This window comes from Ictidomys tridecemlineatus, chromosome 3 (genome assembly GCF_052094955.1).
Source record: "Ictidomys tridecemlineatus isolate mIctTri1 chromosome 3, mIctTri1.hap1, whole genome shotgun sequence".
Taxonomy (NCBI): domain Eukaryota; kingdom Metazoa; phylum Chordata; class Mammalia; order Rodentia; family Sciuridae; genus Ictidomys; species Ictidomys tridecemlineatus.
Genome location: NC_135479.1, coordinates 137,860,143 through 137,876,989, shown reverse-complemented (window position 1 = coordinate 137,876,989; position 16,847 = coordinate 137,860,143). Strand labels below are relative to the sequence as shown.

Sequence of the window (16,847 nt, the reverse complement as noted above, 5' to 3'; positions counted from 1 at the left end):
TTAATAAATAGCCTTTGCCTACTTAATAGGCAAAACAATGTCATCTTGCTCTTTTAAGAATTTCTCGTCTGACTTGAATTTGAATCTATTCATTGCTTTGTTCCCTCAGTTTGTGAGGGAACACACACTTGTCGTTCAGTTTGTTCATTTACTCACCTGTGTGGGCCAAAGAAGTCACTCCATCCTTCTCATCAAGAATACAACATTCTCCTGCGCTCATAAGTATAAAACTTGGCTTTATTTTGTAGTGAATCTGAATGGTGCCTACCCCAAGCTGGTGCCCTTCAGACCTGCAGGACGGCTGATCTCCCCACCTCTGCTGCTTTCTGTCATTCTCAACATTCTTCTCAGCCTGGCCATGCATATTGTTGGCTTCATCCTGGTTCAGAAACAGCCTTGGTATTCTATGGAATTGCACAGGTATGACCACAGCCTCAATTCCAGCTTCTCACATTCTAATTTCTGTCAAACATAATCTGACCAATATGAAAGGAAGCGAATGAGTTTTCAACCTGCCAATGATCTTGCCTTCCTTAAGTACTTTGGGTAAATTTCTAGCAGTTTGTTTCTTCTCTGTAGCAAAGTTTGATGGTATCATTCATTGTCTCTTCTCTATACTGTGTGATAATACAAATATTACCATCTGGATGGCCATAGACCATAGTTTGCTCGGTCTGCCTCCGTTTAAGCTGCCCGCCGTTACTTCATGTCACAGTGAAATTGTTAAAATTTTTGCTTTCAAAACTTTCCCTGTTCAATGATAAATTATATGGTCAACCGACTTATAAATGATCAGAGATCTTAAGCCACTCAATAGAAGAATCATGACTTTCTCATCTCTTTCCTGTGTACTTTTAATCTACATAGTGGGTGCACAATTTGATGAATAAATAGCCAGTTGAATCTATCAACTATTGATCGATCAATCTAACCATCCATCCATCAATCAATCCATCCTTCTAACATGTAGGTCTATCATTGTGGGTTTATTTCTTCTAATTATTTAATCAAGCATAAGCAATTATGGAAGTGCTGAGTGCCTGCTCTGGACATTGTCTGGCATGGAGTCTCATGGATTACAAGTGCTTCATAGGGCTTGTCACCTTACTTCATTATCTGTTTTTGTTCTCTTTCAGTGCCTGCACAACACAAAATCAAAGCATCTCAAAGTTAAACATTTCTCCAACAGTTCCTGAAAAAGTTGGAAGTAATAGTGCCTTTACAAGTTTTGAGAACACTACCATATGGTTCTTGGGAACAATCAACTGTATCATTGTGGCTTTTATATTCTCTAAAGGAAAACCATTCAGGCAGCCCACCTATACAAACTGTGAGTAAAGTTGTATGGGATCAGAGGTGAAGGGTCATAAGAGAGAATAGAAATGCTCAGGCCACACAAGAAACAGCTAAGTGGACTCACCTTATGTCTCCTAAATCCCACTCTAGAGCTCTGTAAAGCACCGTGGGCAGCCTTACCCCTGGGGTTCTTGCTCCTTACTTTAAAGCTGCATTAGATCGGAGGCTTCCCTCCCCATCTTTTTCCTTCACCTGATGTTTTTAGGTGTCTTTTTTGGGGATCACTCCAAATTGGGGAAGATTGATTTATTTCCTTACTTGTCAGAATTCATTCTGGTAGGTGGGAAGAGGGGTCAGTTGGAACCAGTCTTCTGTCATGAAGATAGTGGTCAGAACGCTATTATGTGGTATTGGGTTGGAGAAACCTGTAAAGAGGATTGAGGAGGCTCTCTGCTGAAATACCTCTTGTCTTCTTACATTTGAGTAGAGGAGGTATGTCAGGAGGGGCAGTGGGTTACTATTTAGTCTCTGGGTCATTAATATGTATATAAGCCCTTCCCCTCCAACTGGGGAGATTGAGAAGCACAAATTGAAGAATCAGTATCCTTATAAAAATATATTTATTCAAGGAAAATTATTTTGTCTTTCTCTTTCTTAGGCTGAAGAATCAGTGAATGCTGACCTCTATATAATTGCAATTTTAAAATATTTTTATTTACAGCCCTCCTTTCCTTTCCAGAAAAAAATCAAGACAGATGAGTTGTATTATAGAGAGCCAGATACTTGAATGTCTTCACAGCATTTATTGAAAATGTATTCTGTCAATGTTCTATCTCTAGATATTTACTATTTTTATTAATTGAAACTTATAATATGCATGTGGAAATTACCACTTGCCTCAAGGACATGCTTGAAAATTACAGATGTGAGTCCCATTGCATAGAAATGAGTGCTTGCCATCTATTATGCTGTGTTTGATGTAGAAATCAAGTAAATTTAATGCTAATCTAGAGTATGTCTGTCAATAAATGTGACACTTCATACTCTGATTTCTCAAAATGATAGCTTGTGTTCTTATTTCCTCAGATATATTTGTCCTTGTGCTGATTATACAGCTGTGCGTGTGTATATTCATTCTATTTGCTGATATTCCAGAATTGTATAGAAGTTTGGATGTAAGTCTTATCTCTGGGGATATGATGATGTCTTACAGTTTTGTTACACCCTGACTTTAAAAATCAGGTCGCAATTGCAATTGACATGGATTTTTGTTTTATTTGTCTTTCTTAGACATACATGACAATAGAGTGTATTATACATACATGACAATAGAGTGTATTATACATACATGGAGTGAAACTTATTTTATTAGGATCTTATTCTTGTGGTTGCACATGATTGACATGGATTCTTAACACCAATTATATAATTTTGGAATGGCAGAATTTTAAAATGCTGAATTTAAACCTACTTTTAAATTTAAGCTGATCAGGAAAAAATAATTCTATCTAGTCTGGATTTCCTGAGAATAAAGGTAGCCTTTGAAAAGTATTGAGAATTTTTCTTTTAAAAGATCCCCTGTAAGAACAGAATAAATCTATTTATACATTTTCTCTCAAATATGAAGAGAATTTTCTTGTAAGTGCTTCTGTTTTAAAGCTGTTTAAAACAGTTTGCCTGCAACAATTTTTAGTTTGATTCTCAAATCTGTATTTACATTTCCCCTCTTTAAAAACACATTTTTCTGTATGTTCACACTTAATGTATGAAAACTTACTCAAAGAGCCCAATTCTATCTCATGCACTCTCCTACATTTTATAAAATTGGGACACCTTTGAAACCCTAAGATATACCACACTTTTACCTACTCAAACAAGGAAAGAGCAAGCATTTTGATTCCTCCAATCTATTCCACTTTTGAATTCAGATGTAATCATTGCTAAATGTTCTTTACATCAGTAAATACACTCAGAAGTGCTGGATAAAGGAACTGAGCTTTTTAAACATAGTGTGGTGTATATTTTAACCTAGTGCTTTGCTTGCCTCTCTGTGTCAAAGATTAGTTTTAACAGGGCCAATATCATATCCTCTTAGTTATTGTATTACCAGTGCCTTATTCAGTGAAAAGCACAAAATGACGAAGGAATGACTAACTGATCAGCATATATTAGGTTGCTAAATTCAGACAAGCACTTTGGACATACAGTGCATGCAAAACCAGCACACCTTCATGAGCTCATGGTGACTTTGACATACTAACAGAATATCTATCTTAGTTTCTTCATCTTTAAAATTGTGTTATTTTGGTTAGCAGTGTTACCATTGTCAAATGTCTTCATTAACTAGAATAACGACTTGTAGAAATACATAGACTTCATCCATAAGCTAACCTTCCTAATCCTGCAGAAGTTAAGGCTTAGCCATGTTGGTTTAAGCACACTCTTAAGTATAGGAAGACACCCAGAAAGACTGGCCACCTGCTGTAACAAAGCCGGGAACCTATTTGGTTGGAGGGAACCTATGTGGAGTCATCGCCAGCCTGACCAGAGGGTCCCTCCAAGAATTATTGTTCACTCTGAAAATAATTGTGTTTCTTTTTATTTCATAAACATATGAGTTCATTAAAGAAGATTTAGAATATGCAGGCAAGGAGAATTATAATATTATTTACTATATCCTTGTATCCTTCAAAATTCATGTATTATAAATGTGCATTGACTAATTTATGAAATTTATTTTATCTTAAATGGAATCATACTGTTTTGCAACCTAGATACTGCTCTTTTTAAAAAAATAATTATTTTAAATAGAGAGTACATTCACATGGTTTAAAATTCGAAAATTATAATATAGTGAAATCTCTCTCCCATCCTACCTCCCCTCTGGTGGCAACCAATGACCAGTTTATGTTATATAACTTCACACTTATTTTATACATATGTCCAGAAGTATATGTATATATTTCTTATGTGTATATCATCTACATTTTTACATAAATAGTAGCAAACTTTTATATTTATTCATTATTCTGAGATGTAGATATCAAGGTGGGGGCAGTGATTATTGTAAGAGATTTATTTATTGGAGGAGCTGCCTGTGGGGGAAAGAGTAGGAAGCCAGGGGAGAGGCATCACTCTGCTCTGTGGGCCTGACCCTGTGAAGGAGAGATGGAAGGATGGAGGCTGCCTGAGCAGACTGAGCCTGCAGTGCAGTCCCAAGGAAGTGGAGCCAAAATAGCCTGTCAGGAGTATCTGAAATCTCACAGGATCAAGTCTCATGAGGATCTGTGTCACCCACATTTATGGGCCATGAGCAGCCCATGAGAAATATGGCTTTCAGGTGGATGTGGTGTTGCATTCTGAGCATACTAGTTGGGGCATCCATTATTCATTTTTCTAACTGCAGGAGATCTGAACGGAACATCTTCATAGCTGCTATGACTTACACCTCACTTCTTTCATGCCACTGTGTATTTTGGTAATTGTTTTGTACCGGGACATAAATCCTCATTACATTTACTGAAAACATAATATTATTTTATAAACATACACACACCTATATATACTGTATTTTATTATATGGCACATGTTAGACATATACCATAATTTATATGTAGTCCCCTATTAATCGACATTTAGATGATTTCCAATTTTTCACTATTACAAACAAAGATACAATAACATAACATTGCACATATATAATTTCACCCATTGTACAAGGATATCTCTGGGATAAATTCCTAGAAATGAATTTTAATTTTTAATTCTGAGAGCTCTGTTCTCTATAGAGCTGCATCAGCTTTTACCCCCACCAGTGTCTGAGGCAAGGTTCAGGACTGCTGGGTATACCAGAGAGTACTTGACTTTTTTTTCATTCATTCTTCATCCTTCCACCCACTCATCCATCCATTTATCAGTTAATTCATTCATTCAGCACACATCCATATATGTCAGACACAGTGTAGAAAGGAGTTAGGGAAGACACTGAAGAAGTGTGTAAAGAGACAGGTAGTGATAATCTTGACTTCAGCTCCAATTGCTCCTTTGTCAAGTTCCCTTTGAGGACACAGCCCATGCAGCTCAGGCACAGGTCTTTAGGCTGAAGCCCCAACCCAGTGCTCAAAAGCAGGATGCGACTAAGGAGAGATGGCACCAGAGGGAAGAGGATAATGCTGTCCAAGGTGGAGGTGTGACATAAGTACCCGCTGCTTGTACAGCCTTGTTCCTGTGTTCCCTCTTAAAACAAAGCAGGCAGAAAAAAAGTTTTTATTATTATCTATTTTTATTGCCATCTGAGCAAAGTTATTTTAGGTAATTTATACATTACAGAGAAAAGAAAGAAGAATAAAACAATAATAATCAACATCAAATTGTTGGAATCATTGAATACAAGCCTTCCACATTTTTTCTATGTATATATGCACAGAAATTCTTTATATGTGTGTATGTAATACTCATTCCTACATACATTCATAAATTGGTATATACATATTACTTATGTGGTTTGTAGCCTGTGAAAACATACATGGTGAATGTGAAGACTTTTCAGGTGAAAATGTATTTGTTCTTAGACTAACTGTGCTTCATCACCCCCTCCCAGCTGCTCTGCACGCCTGTCCTGTGGAGGGTCTGCATCCTCATCATGCTCAGCTCCAATTTTTTTGTGTCCCTTATTGTGGAGGTAAGTGCCCTCACGGCCTGATAATCATTGTGTGTGTGTGTGTGTGTGTGTGTGTTTGTGTGTGCATGCGCTCAGACACGTGTGCACTCTTCATTTCCCCACTCACCTCTTTTGTCCTCCCTGGCAACCACTAATCTCCGTTTTGTCTCTATGGGTTTGTCTGTTCTGGACATTTCACATAAATGAAATCTCATCTAGTATGCTGCTTTTTGTATCTGGCTTCTTTCGCTTAATGGCTTGTATCAGTTTTACTTTACAGATAGGAAATGAGATGCATAGTCAGCTTTTCCAGCTTTTATTCTGCAGCTTCCATTTGCCCCTTGTCCTCACTGAAATGAACTGAGGATACCCTTTTTATTTCTACATAGTTCAGTATCTCTTCCTTTAGGGCTGTTAGATAGAACTCCCTTCTTTAAAGCTTTCTGTTGGACAGGGGGTGCCTCTTAAAATGTCTCCATGAAGAAGTGAGATAAAGGATTCCACCTGTCTCTATTCATTCTCCAAATTATAAAACTAGATGGTCCCAACAAATCAGGTATTCATCATTACGAACACCTTTCAGCCTGACTTCCCTGGGGTGTTGTAAAGGTAGGAGCTCAATAAACCTTCCTTAGCATGCAAAGTCTGCAGAGTGGCTGGTGGCAGAATAGGGCATTGAATCAGAGCATCAGAGCTTCTCCCTATATGCTAAGACAGAGTTTCTCAAACTTGAGTGTGCACTCAGAACACCTGGAAGGCTTGGCAAACCCCCAGGCTGTCTGATTCAGTAGGTCTAGAGGAGGCGTAAACATTAGTGTTTGCATTTCTGACAGGCTGCCAGGTGCTTCTGATGTGGCCTGACCACAGTTTAAGAAGCATTATGCTAAACCCTGTGGTCTCCAAAGCAACCAAATTAAGATGAGAGAACAAACCCCATGGGTATCCTCAAACTGAGTTATAGAAGGATGGTCCTCCCCTTTAAAGGAAAATCTTGTGTGTATATCTTGTCCTTGTCCATGCTCACAGGGTTTCCTCCGACTGGTATATGTTTCCCCAAGTTTGCACACTGAAGCTCTATTTCATGCTCTATGATACAACTGAAGTACCGCCTTCCTCATGAATCTTTCCTGATCTCTTAATCTGTTAGAAAAACAATAAAATTCAAATAGTGGTAGCTTGAACAGTAAACATATTTATTGACTTAACCAGAAGGGTGGAGGTGGGTGGCTCCAGGACTTGGTATGGTTAGGGATCTGCATTCTTTGATCTTTCTCTCCTACAACCTTGGATGTCACTGCCCATAGAGCTCCCACAGAGTTGTATGATGTATCTGTTTTCACCATGGAAGGAGAGGCACCAGCAAGCTTTTTATCACTCAAATCCGAATTTTTAAAATCAGTCAATAAAAGTTTTCTGCAGCCCATCAGCGGACTTCATGTGGGTGTCATTGGTTAAAGTGCATCATTGTCCTGACTAGAAAAGGATTCTGGGAAAGATACTCTGTGCCAAAAAATTAGACAGATTGCCTCAGACCTTTTATTTTCTTTCTTTCTTTCTTTCTTCCTTCCTTCCTTCCTTCCTTCCTTCCTTCCTTCCTTCCTTCCTCCTTCTTCTTCTTCTCCTTCTCCTTCTCCTTCTCCTTCTCCTTCTCCTTCTCCTTCTCCTTCTCTTCTTCTTCATTGAACTCAGGGCACTCTGCTACTGAGCCTGAGCACATCCCCATCCCTGTTTTGTATTTTATTTAGAGAAAGGGTCTCATCCAGTTGCTCACCTCGCTTTTGCTGAAGCTGGCTTTGAACTCACCACCCTCCTTCCTGAGCACTGTGCCCAGCCAGACTGATTTTTGGACAGTTTTTGTTTGTTTGTTTGTTTCAGGTGGGCAGGGAAGAGCTGGGAGGGAGTCGGCCATAGGATGGTCAAGTGTCAACATCTCCCCTAATCTGCCAGGAAACCCTTCTCCTGTCAGCATACCTATAGTGAACAGCTGCTCAGGGTAGTCTACCTGGGTATGAATTCTGCCTCCCAGACTTTCTTGCTGTCTGACTTGGGGCAATTTACTCCACTTCTTCGCATTTGTTTCCCCTCTATAAAATGGAGCCAATAATAACACCTTACCTCATAGGGTACTGAAGCCTGAAATGTGAATGGTGAAAAGCACATAGTAGGGGTTTGAAAATATAAGCCATAATTATTACCTTATCTCTTATGCACTTACCATTTCTTATTTTGTATCTACCAATCCTTTAATCATTCCTTTCATCTTTCAATTCTTCTCACGAGTATTTGCTGACTGTGTGCCAATGTCCTCCGGCACTATGCCACACCATCTGCCAGGAGAAAGAGGACTAGTGCTATAATTATCTGCACGTTCATTTCTTCTCTCACCTGCCCTTAGACTATGCTGGCAAGGACTCCTGTTCGTAGCTACTGCACCCAAAACTCTGCTTTATTCCAGTAGGGGCTAAATTAAAGTTTATTCAATTATTAAATGTAAGAAGCTCCCCATACCCCTTGCAAATAGAAAGGGTAAAAGTTTGATGCTCATGAAAGGTAAAGTTTCTTCTTTGTTTCTCATGTTGAGTGAGAAATACAGGTGTGTACATGAATATTTAGTTCGAAGTAGCAGCTAAATTGAAAAGCAACATCGAAGGGTAGTAGATCCCAATCCAGGTGCCTCCACTTCATCTCCAGATGCTCAGAGTTACCTGATTTCCTTGAGATCAGCAGGTACTCAGGGATAACCAAAACCACTTGGGACTTTGGTGAAGGCAGTTGCAACTGAGAATTATGGATACTAAGTTTTCCTGCCTTATGTAGGTAAATGGCTCTGGGTATGTGTGTCAGAGATGCTAAGGATTCCTGGGATGAGCTGTACCAACCACATACTGCCTGGTCAGTCTGTAGCACTGATGTTCCAGAGAGGTTTTTTAAGGGGCAGGCATGAAAGATGGCTGGCCTCCTTTTACACATCCTCAGTATTGCTTGGTTTGCTGAGCTCCAACCCCAATCCTAACCCTTGTTGTAACCCTAATCTTAGAGCAGTGCAGAAAACAAACAGGTTTCAACAGGACCTTACTATTTCCCTTTCCTCCTGCTGAGAAGATGTAAGAGCTAATATGGACAGCATTAGTCACCTCCAGTTTTTAAATTAGGTGTGTGTATTTGTGTGTAAATATATAGCACATGGATTACATTGTAGCCAGTCTGAAAAGCTCATGTGGTGAAGTTTATTTATTTATTTATATTATTATTATTACTTTTGTGGGGGGTGGGTACCAGGGATTGAACTCAGGGGCACTCAACCACTGAGCCTCATCCCCAGCCCTATTTTGTATTTTATTTAGAGACAGGGTCTCACTGGGTTGCTTAGTGCCTCGCTTTTGCTGAGTGGCTTTTTTTTTTTTTTTTTTTTTTAAGAAACAGTGTCTTATTCAGACTTTCCTTTTTTTTTTTTTTCTAGCTGTGCATTTAATTTATAATGTAGAGTGACAGGCCAGATAAGCTTGCAGTGCTTCAGTGTCCCTTTCCAGAGCAGCAAGGTGACAGAGGTCATCACACTTTTAGAACTGAGGAAAGCTCCAGGGGAAATGGAGAGCACTAAAGTTTCTCCATCTCTCTCTCTCTCTCTCTCTCTCTCTCTCTCTCTCTCTCTCTCTCTCTCTCTCTCTCTCTGTCTTTCTCGTGTGTGTGTGTGTGTGTGTGTGTGTGTGTGTGTGTGTGTGTGTGTAGTTTAATTTGAAATCCTGCTAAGTTTTCTTGGAGTTAAATTAGACTTAAAAGCTGCAAGTTGATGCTCATGTTCCTGCCTTATCCCAGCTCTACCGAGAACTATAGTTCTCTTGTTAAATGAGGACAAAACCCTGCTGTGGACAGTAGAATAACAAGTCTTGCTGGCTGAGCCCTGAGGTTTGCACGAAACAGATGAAGGCTACGTGGGTCTTCCATAGCCTCCAGAAGATGATCTCTTTTAGAGGAAAGAGATGAGTGCCCATCTATTCTTCATTGGGTAATAAGACTTAAATAGCAAAGACGGGTGAATTTTAGGAAAATCACTGTCTTTGGCAAAGTTCCTTGTAGAATCCCATACAGTTAACTCTTTCAATTTAGCAAAGATACATGGTGGACATAAAAATCATGTCTAATTTTATGGGACAACTTGGGTTCTCATATTTTCTCACTTCTTTCATGGTAACATCTACGATGCTCAACTTTTATGACCAAATATGATAAAAGTGGAAAATTAATACACTAACCTATTATGCACTCAACATTATAAGTTATACTGTGGTCTCTGTTCAAGGCTCAGTCTCTCATGAAATAAGATATCATCAGACCACAAGCTTCTAGAGAGGCATGTGTAGACAGGGCCACAGTGCACAGCCATTTGTTAAAGGAGTAGTTAAGAAGGGTGGGGACAGGGTGGGAGCTATGCCATGCTTGGCCCTGCATTGTAAGGAGAATTATGTATCCTAAAATCAACATAAGCAGGGGATTATTACTTCTAACCACTGAGACTTGGATAGGGTAATTAATTTGCCCACAGAAATTGTTAGAGCTGGGACCTGAATCCAGATCTGTCCGACTCCAAGACTGAGGCTTGTATTCTAATTTCAACAACCTCTATTCATGACGAGGCATGATATGCCAGGGTGTACCAGAGAAATATAGATAGCACACTGAGTAATTTGAAATTTAATTTAGATGTGAGACTCAAAATAAGTCTGTCTTTCAGGAAGGTCACTTTGGGCTTGGTTTCCAGGTTCTAGAAAGTGTATGTTCTTTCTTCCCAGAAAAATTATTTAAGTGGTAAAGTTTGAGAAACCAAGACTTATCTCATGAAACCTCCTTACGTTTGTTAGGCTCAAGTTCTTTGTTATGTTGAATCTAAGCAGCCTTATTATGGTCTGTGAAGTGCTTTAGCCTCAGAGGCCCTGACCTCTGATTGTAAACAGAAACTTTTATTTTGCAGGAGGCCATTATTGAAAACCGAGCTCTGTGGATGGCAATCAAAAAATGTGTTGGCTATCAATCAAAAAGCCAGTATCGAATATGGCAGAGAAACTTGGCGAATGATTCCAGCTGGCCCCCGCTAAACCAAATCTCCTACTCTGATATGCCTGGGCGTGGCAGGGAGGTGTCCTACAGCAATCCTGTGTTTGAAAGCAATGAGGAACAGCTCTGAAGGGAATGTGATAGCCAAGTGATATCACAGAGAAACAATGACAAAGTGACCTGTCTCAGTGATGTTAAAGCAGTGTGACTCTTATAATATCAACTGGAGTTTTAGGGATACCAAAATCAATGTCAAATTATGGTGACAAATTAAAGTCTGTCTGAGAAAGTACTTTCTACAGAGAAGAACACCACCCCGTAGAAGAGTACGTTCCTCTTGGCTTTTGAAAGTATTGGAGGCATCCGGTGGATCATGGATGGGCCAAGGATTGAAGTTGATCAAGAGATTGGCAAGCTGAGGAAAATACAGAATCTTTCTTCTTAGGATAAGTCTTCCTTTTTTCCTTTTTTAAAAAAAATGAGTTGAAGGGAAGTCATACTATGTATAGTTATAGAGTCGTAACAAGCTACAGGTCAGTTCTGAACTTTTACTTCATTGATGGAAAAACTAATCCATGGGAATCATCATGGCAGTCTTGATTATCTGATTTCCTTTCCTGTGCAGTAATTTTCAGGTTTGAAGCTTCTCCCTCTGCTTCTGGGTTTCCCCTACATATTGTTCAGGATAAGTTCAGCCAACGCTCCAATAACAACCCCCACATCTCAGTGCCTTCATATGCTGGAGCTTCTTTCTTACTCCAGGTGACTCTAGGACAGCTGTACTGACAGTGCCGACTGATGAACTGATGGATCCCCCTGGGCTCCCTGCTTCTAGTGGCAGGGGAAGGAAGATACTGGAGACCACACGGGGTGCTTCACAGTCTCATCTCAAGTCTGTTCTGCTCTCCTTTCATTAGCCAGGGATTTGGCCACAGAGCTGGAAAGTGTGGTCTCTTGTGTCTGGGGACTCTTCATAGTTCTGTGAATGTGTGTATGTGTGTGTGTGTGTGTGTGTGTGTGTGTGTGTGTGTGTGTTTTACTGAGGATTGCACCCAGGGCTTCATGTACACTAAACAAGCACTCTGCCATGGAGTTACACCTCCAGGCCTTAGGGGGTCTTCATAGACATGTGGCCTGTGACCACACAGGTTCCCCTGCTTCCAAGGGCCTCGTGCTTGGTTTAATACTCTGCTATTTCTATGGTATAACTTTTTAAACAAAGTTGCCTTATTTTCATTTTTTGCACTGGGCCTCACAAATGATGTAGCTCTCTGACTCACATTCTAGGGGAAGCAAGGAAAATAGCATCTCAAAGAGCATGAGTATTAAACACTGAACTCTTCTTCTCCCAACCTTGTGAATGTCTCTGCTTTAGGAACTCCTAATCTCATGTGCTCAACTCCAAGAGTTTCTACTTCTCTGCTTCTTATTTTTGAGATATTTTAGTCTCATGCATTTTGCAAAATATATATCATCATTATATAAGTCACCTCATAACCTTTGCATTTTCTAAGTTTAAGCCTTCAGTTTCTGGAAAACAAAAAAATTTTCTCTTATTTTATCACTATTACCACTTGTTCATATTGTATTAATTCAGCATAGAAAACACCCAGTTTTCTGTTAAGTCACTAGATGATATTGAATTCTAGGAGAACATTCACACACAGTATTTCAAAGCAAAAGTAAAATTTCATCATGAACATGAAATCCTAAATGAATGCTTTGAGCAGGACGTGAGTGTTCTGGTCCTGGTGGGCTTTGCTATCTATGAACAGCACCTGCGAGTGTCCCTTTCCCCAGCTGAGCTCTTGAGGATAGTTGGTAGCTCTGGGACTGTGACTACAGCTGCTTCTGGGAAAATCAGTATCTCTTGTGCTTCTGCTGCTGATTTTAAAGTAGGGTATGAGAAGGTCCATGTCCCAAGGCTGCATAATCATTGTCTCCTTTGGTACAGAAGGAAATGTTTCCATCTGCAAAGTCAGCCTCACCACTCATATGGTGGCTCAAAACTCTTTTTCTAAAACAGATAGATTTTTTTCATTTTCCAAAAGTGGACAGTTATGGCAGGGGCATAGAGGTAGCTCACAACCTCGTCATGACTAAGAACAGTGTGCACAGTTAGTACTTTAAAAATCCCCTCACCAAGTGCTTTCCCTCTACTAACTCATTGGAATTGCACAATTCTCTAGTGACTACACAAGGAAGGGCTTATCTTCCCTATGGGACAGATGAGAAAATGGAGATTTAGGTTGGTAAGAGCAGACTCAGACCTCAAACACAGATCTTCTGAGCAAGCTCTATATTGCTTCCAAATAGTTCCTAATTAGAAAGTTCTAGTAGGGCATGTGTTCAGAATGATCTCACAGTTAAGCAAAGAATGGATTTCTTATTTGCCAGGTGGAAGGAGGTTACCCTTTGCTAATAACAGGGCCTCTGTTCAAATGAATGCAGGCATCCTGCCAGGCCTGGGCTAAAGGTGTGCTAAAAACCAAACCAAACCAAAAAACAAATGAGTATCTGTTTGTCTTTCTGAGGCTGTGAGTTGCTCTTGCCTTGGTTCTCATGTATTCCAATCTCAGCAACTGTCAATGGCTGGCAGGAAGCAGGGGTAGAGGACTCTTGTCCTCCACTAGCCACCAGCCCTAAATCTTTGCCAGAGGGATTCTTCTTAAAGACTGCCTTCTTGGGACTAACTGCATCTTAGAAGCAGTAAGTGATACTGGGTGAGCGGGGAAGGAGCTGGGGAACTGCGAGAGCAGCACTCAAATACTTGATAGGTGGTCACGGAAAAGAAGGTGCTTGAGCCAGCAGAACAGGGATGAGGGGCAAAGAGCAGGTGGAAAGGCCCACAGCTAATGTGAAGACCTCAGCTGGGCTCCAGCAGCCAGCTCTGAGGGAAGTGAAAACTGGGGAGCACAGGCTATGTACCCCATAATATCACAGGTTTTAGTGGCTAGTCCAAGACCGATTAGAGAGGGGATTCAAGTATCCAATGGAACTCGATTACCTGCAAAACCCCTTCCCCACTTGAGACACCCAGTATCTGAGTCTTCCACCATGATGTGAATCATTTGTTACAACTGTCCATACAGATTATCACATGGATACACCTGGCAGATGGGCTGGTGTGGACATACCAATTTGACAGCTCTGTGCCTTGGATGGGGACTTCTGATGGGGATAAGAGCCTAGAAAAGAGGCAGAGTGAGGGCTCCTCACTGCCTAATCAACAGCTCCAGGAATATTTTCGCTGTGTGTATTTTCTTGAAAAGAGGTATGGGAAAACTTTTGAGTAAAAGATCCTGGGAGAGGGCCCCAAATGTGAGTATAGAGTTACCTGCCCCAATACACTTTCCTGAGCAAGATTCAGAGAAGAAAAGGACATCATCAATGATTCAGATAATCAGAGGGGTCTCCCATGTGTTCATTCCAAGGTATCCAACGCTTGTCTGACGAGAAGCACCCTGACTTGTGCCCTCCCCACTCCACACGCGAAAGTCCGAGAGTGGAAATATGTCTTGTCCTCAGTGTTCTCATGTGCTCACAGAAATGTGCATGTACAGTAGCCGATGTGGTGATGGGAAAGTGATTATTTATTCAGAAGCTTGTATCTAGTTTATGCGATAATAAATTATTCTGCACAAAAGAGACAAGTAAATCTACAATCCTATTGTCCTAAAACTTCTCTCTTTCTGTCCCTGTTTCTCTCACTCTCCAGGGAAGTCTTTCATTCTGGCTAACAAAATCGGGATGTTCTCTTCCAGCAATGTGACTCAAAGTCACATCTTCACAAAGTTCCAGGCACTTCCTCACTCCACACAAGCTGTTATTCCTGCATTATTCACAGGGCTTTACAGTTTGCAGAATGTTTCCATACTTTTTCTCTCATTTAGACCTCATAGCAATCTTGGAAGGAAAGCCAGGCAAGATCTGCTCTCCCCCTACTTCTAATGAGATTCCAGATTTTCCAAGAGGCTCAGTAATGGCCAAGGACATGCAGCTAGTTGCAGAGGAGCTGAATGTAGACACAGATCCTCTATCAGCAAATTCCCTGCTGTGTCATTCTTTAATGTTGTTTTCTTCGAAATGAAAAGTTTATAGCATTGAAAAACACGCTGGCAACAAGGCGACTATCCAATGCAATTGCCACCACGAGTATAATTTCCTTCAGAAAGAGATTTTAGTTTCTCATAGAAGTTCCCCTGAACCTGACCGTCAATCATGGGAAAGGTCACCTCCCATGACTCAGAGTGTAACATCAAAAAACCAGTGCCCTGTGAGCCTGCTCCACATGATCAGATAAAGCTCCCTTTCTGATTGCAGCCTCCTGAAGCAGAAGCCTAAAGCCTCGCTGGAAAGGCATTCAGCCCCTGCTTTGCACAGGATGGTATAGTCTTTTGGCTTTGAACTATGTTCATTTCTGTATGCATAATTAATTTAAAAGCTGCTGCCACATAGCATTCTGTCTGCCCTTTGGTTTCCATTAGATTTGTTAAAAAAGATCTTCTAAAGTTGAACAATAAAATGTTTTGTTTTGTTGTTGTTGTTGTTTTCCAAAATTGAACAAACACGCAAATAACAACAACAGAACAAACTCTGCTGGAGTTGCTGAGAGGGCCCAGGAGTGAGCCCCCTGACATTCCCAGACATGCCAGGCCCATTGCTCCCCCTGCTTGGCCTGCTCCCTGCCTTGCAGGCTCTGGATCTGCTCCCCTCCTGCCCAGGACTGGGGCTCCTCTTCAGATTTCAGCTCAATTGCCATTTCTCTCTAGTAACCTTCCCTGAGCACTTCATCTAATGTCACCAAGCCTTTAGATTGGTTTGTTTTCTCGTCATGCTTGTGCAGCCATTCAGGTGACTGAGGTTGAAAGGGAACTACTTGTTCAAGATCACATTCTTAGAAAATTGGTGATCTGAGTCTATTGACTTCTAAATCAAGGATCTTCATAATCCTCATCTCTAGCCAGATGCTGCTGATTCAATTAGCTAATCCACTGAGAAAAAGAATGCAGGACATTGTAGAGTCCTGTGTGCGTTGGATGCAAAGCACTCCAGGAGTCATTTAGACTCTCCCAGCTCTGTTCCCTTGCTGTCTCCTCCCTCCTGGCTCCCTCTCCTGACTGCCAACTCCATGAAAAGTCTGGTGAATCACTGCCTGTGATAAAGGCTGTCCACGTGTTGACTATGGAGACTCCATTGAGCCTGAAGTCGTGGATAAGGATGGCCATATCGCAGAAAGGGCTCCGTGTGTGTATTAAGCACTGCATTCGTATTAATATGCAAACCCTGAGCGGTGGCTCTGTGTGGCATCAGGGAAGCTATGTGGTTAAATGACGGCCCTGAATTTTGCAACCACAGACAGGTATGAAATGAAGAGTGCAACCTGTCCCTCCCCCACTCAGTTCCTAAGTTGTTGGACTCTTTCTTGGCGATGTCCCTCATGCAGAACCTCCTCTCCTCCAGGCCCTTGATCACCATCTGACTGCTTAAAAGAGTCTCTTAACTGGTCTCCTTGGCTGAGGTCTCTCGTATCTTTCCTTCTCAAGTCTCCACGACTTCTGTTGACCAGATCTGATGATGTCATGTCCATGGTCAGAAACCTTTCACAATGTAAATTATCTACCATACAAAGTACACATTATTTAGTAAGGAATTTAGAGCCTTTCCCTGGCCACATCTGGTCTCATTTCAGAATGAAACTTTCCAGTAATCAGTACTCATATTTTCCAACTCAAAACTTTTGCTCATATGTTCTTTCTATGGGGTGTCAGTAATTCTTACTCGTATTTCCACAATCCAAAGCCTGCCTCTTTCTCAACATCCAAATAGAAAGCCACCC

At 40.8% G+C, this 16,847-nt stretch overlaps 1 protein-coding gene across 4 annotated transcripts in view; it reads left to right on the top strand.

Annotated features, from left to right (window-relative positions):
- Atp13a4 (ATPase 13A4) overlaps positions 1 to 15,547 on the top strand; it is a 128,324-nt gene extending 112,777 nt beyond the window's left edge. For 2 of the 4 annotated variants that reach the window (XM_040270225.2, XM_040270226.2), the window contains 5 exons: positions 249 to 420; positions 1,137 to 1,330; positions 2,383 to 2,471; positions 5,897 to 5,977; positions 10,926 to 15,547. In XM_040270225.2, the coding sequence (XP_040126159.2) occupies positions 249 to 420; positions 1,137 to 1,330; positions 2,383 to 2,471; positions 5,897 to 5,977; positions 10,926 to 11,138 (749 nt within the window). In that variant the 3' untranslated portion in view covers positions 11,139 to 15,547. Of the gene's footprint in view, positions 1 to 248; positions 421 to 1,136; positions 1,331 to 2,382; positions 2,472 to 5,896; positions 5,978 to 9,772; positions 10,365 to 10,925 lie in introns of those variants that run through there. The other 2 variants (XM_078043877.1, XM_040270228.2) reach the window with 2 other exon arrangements.
- Positions 15,548 to 16,847: the final 1,300 nt, after the last annotated feature.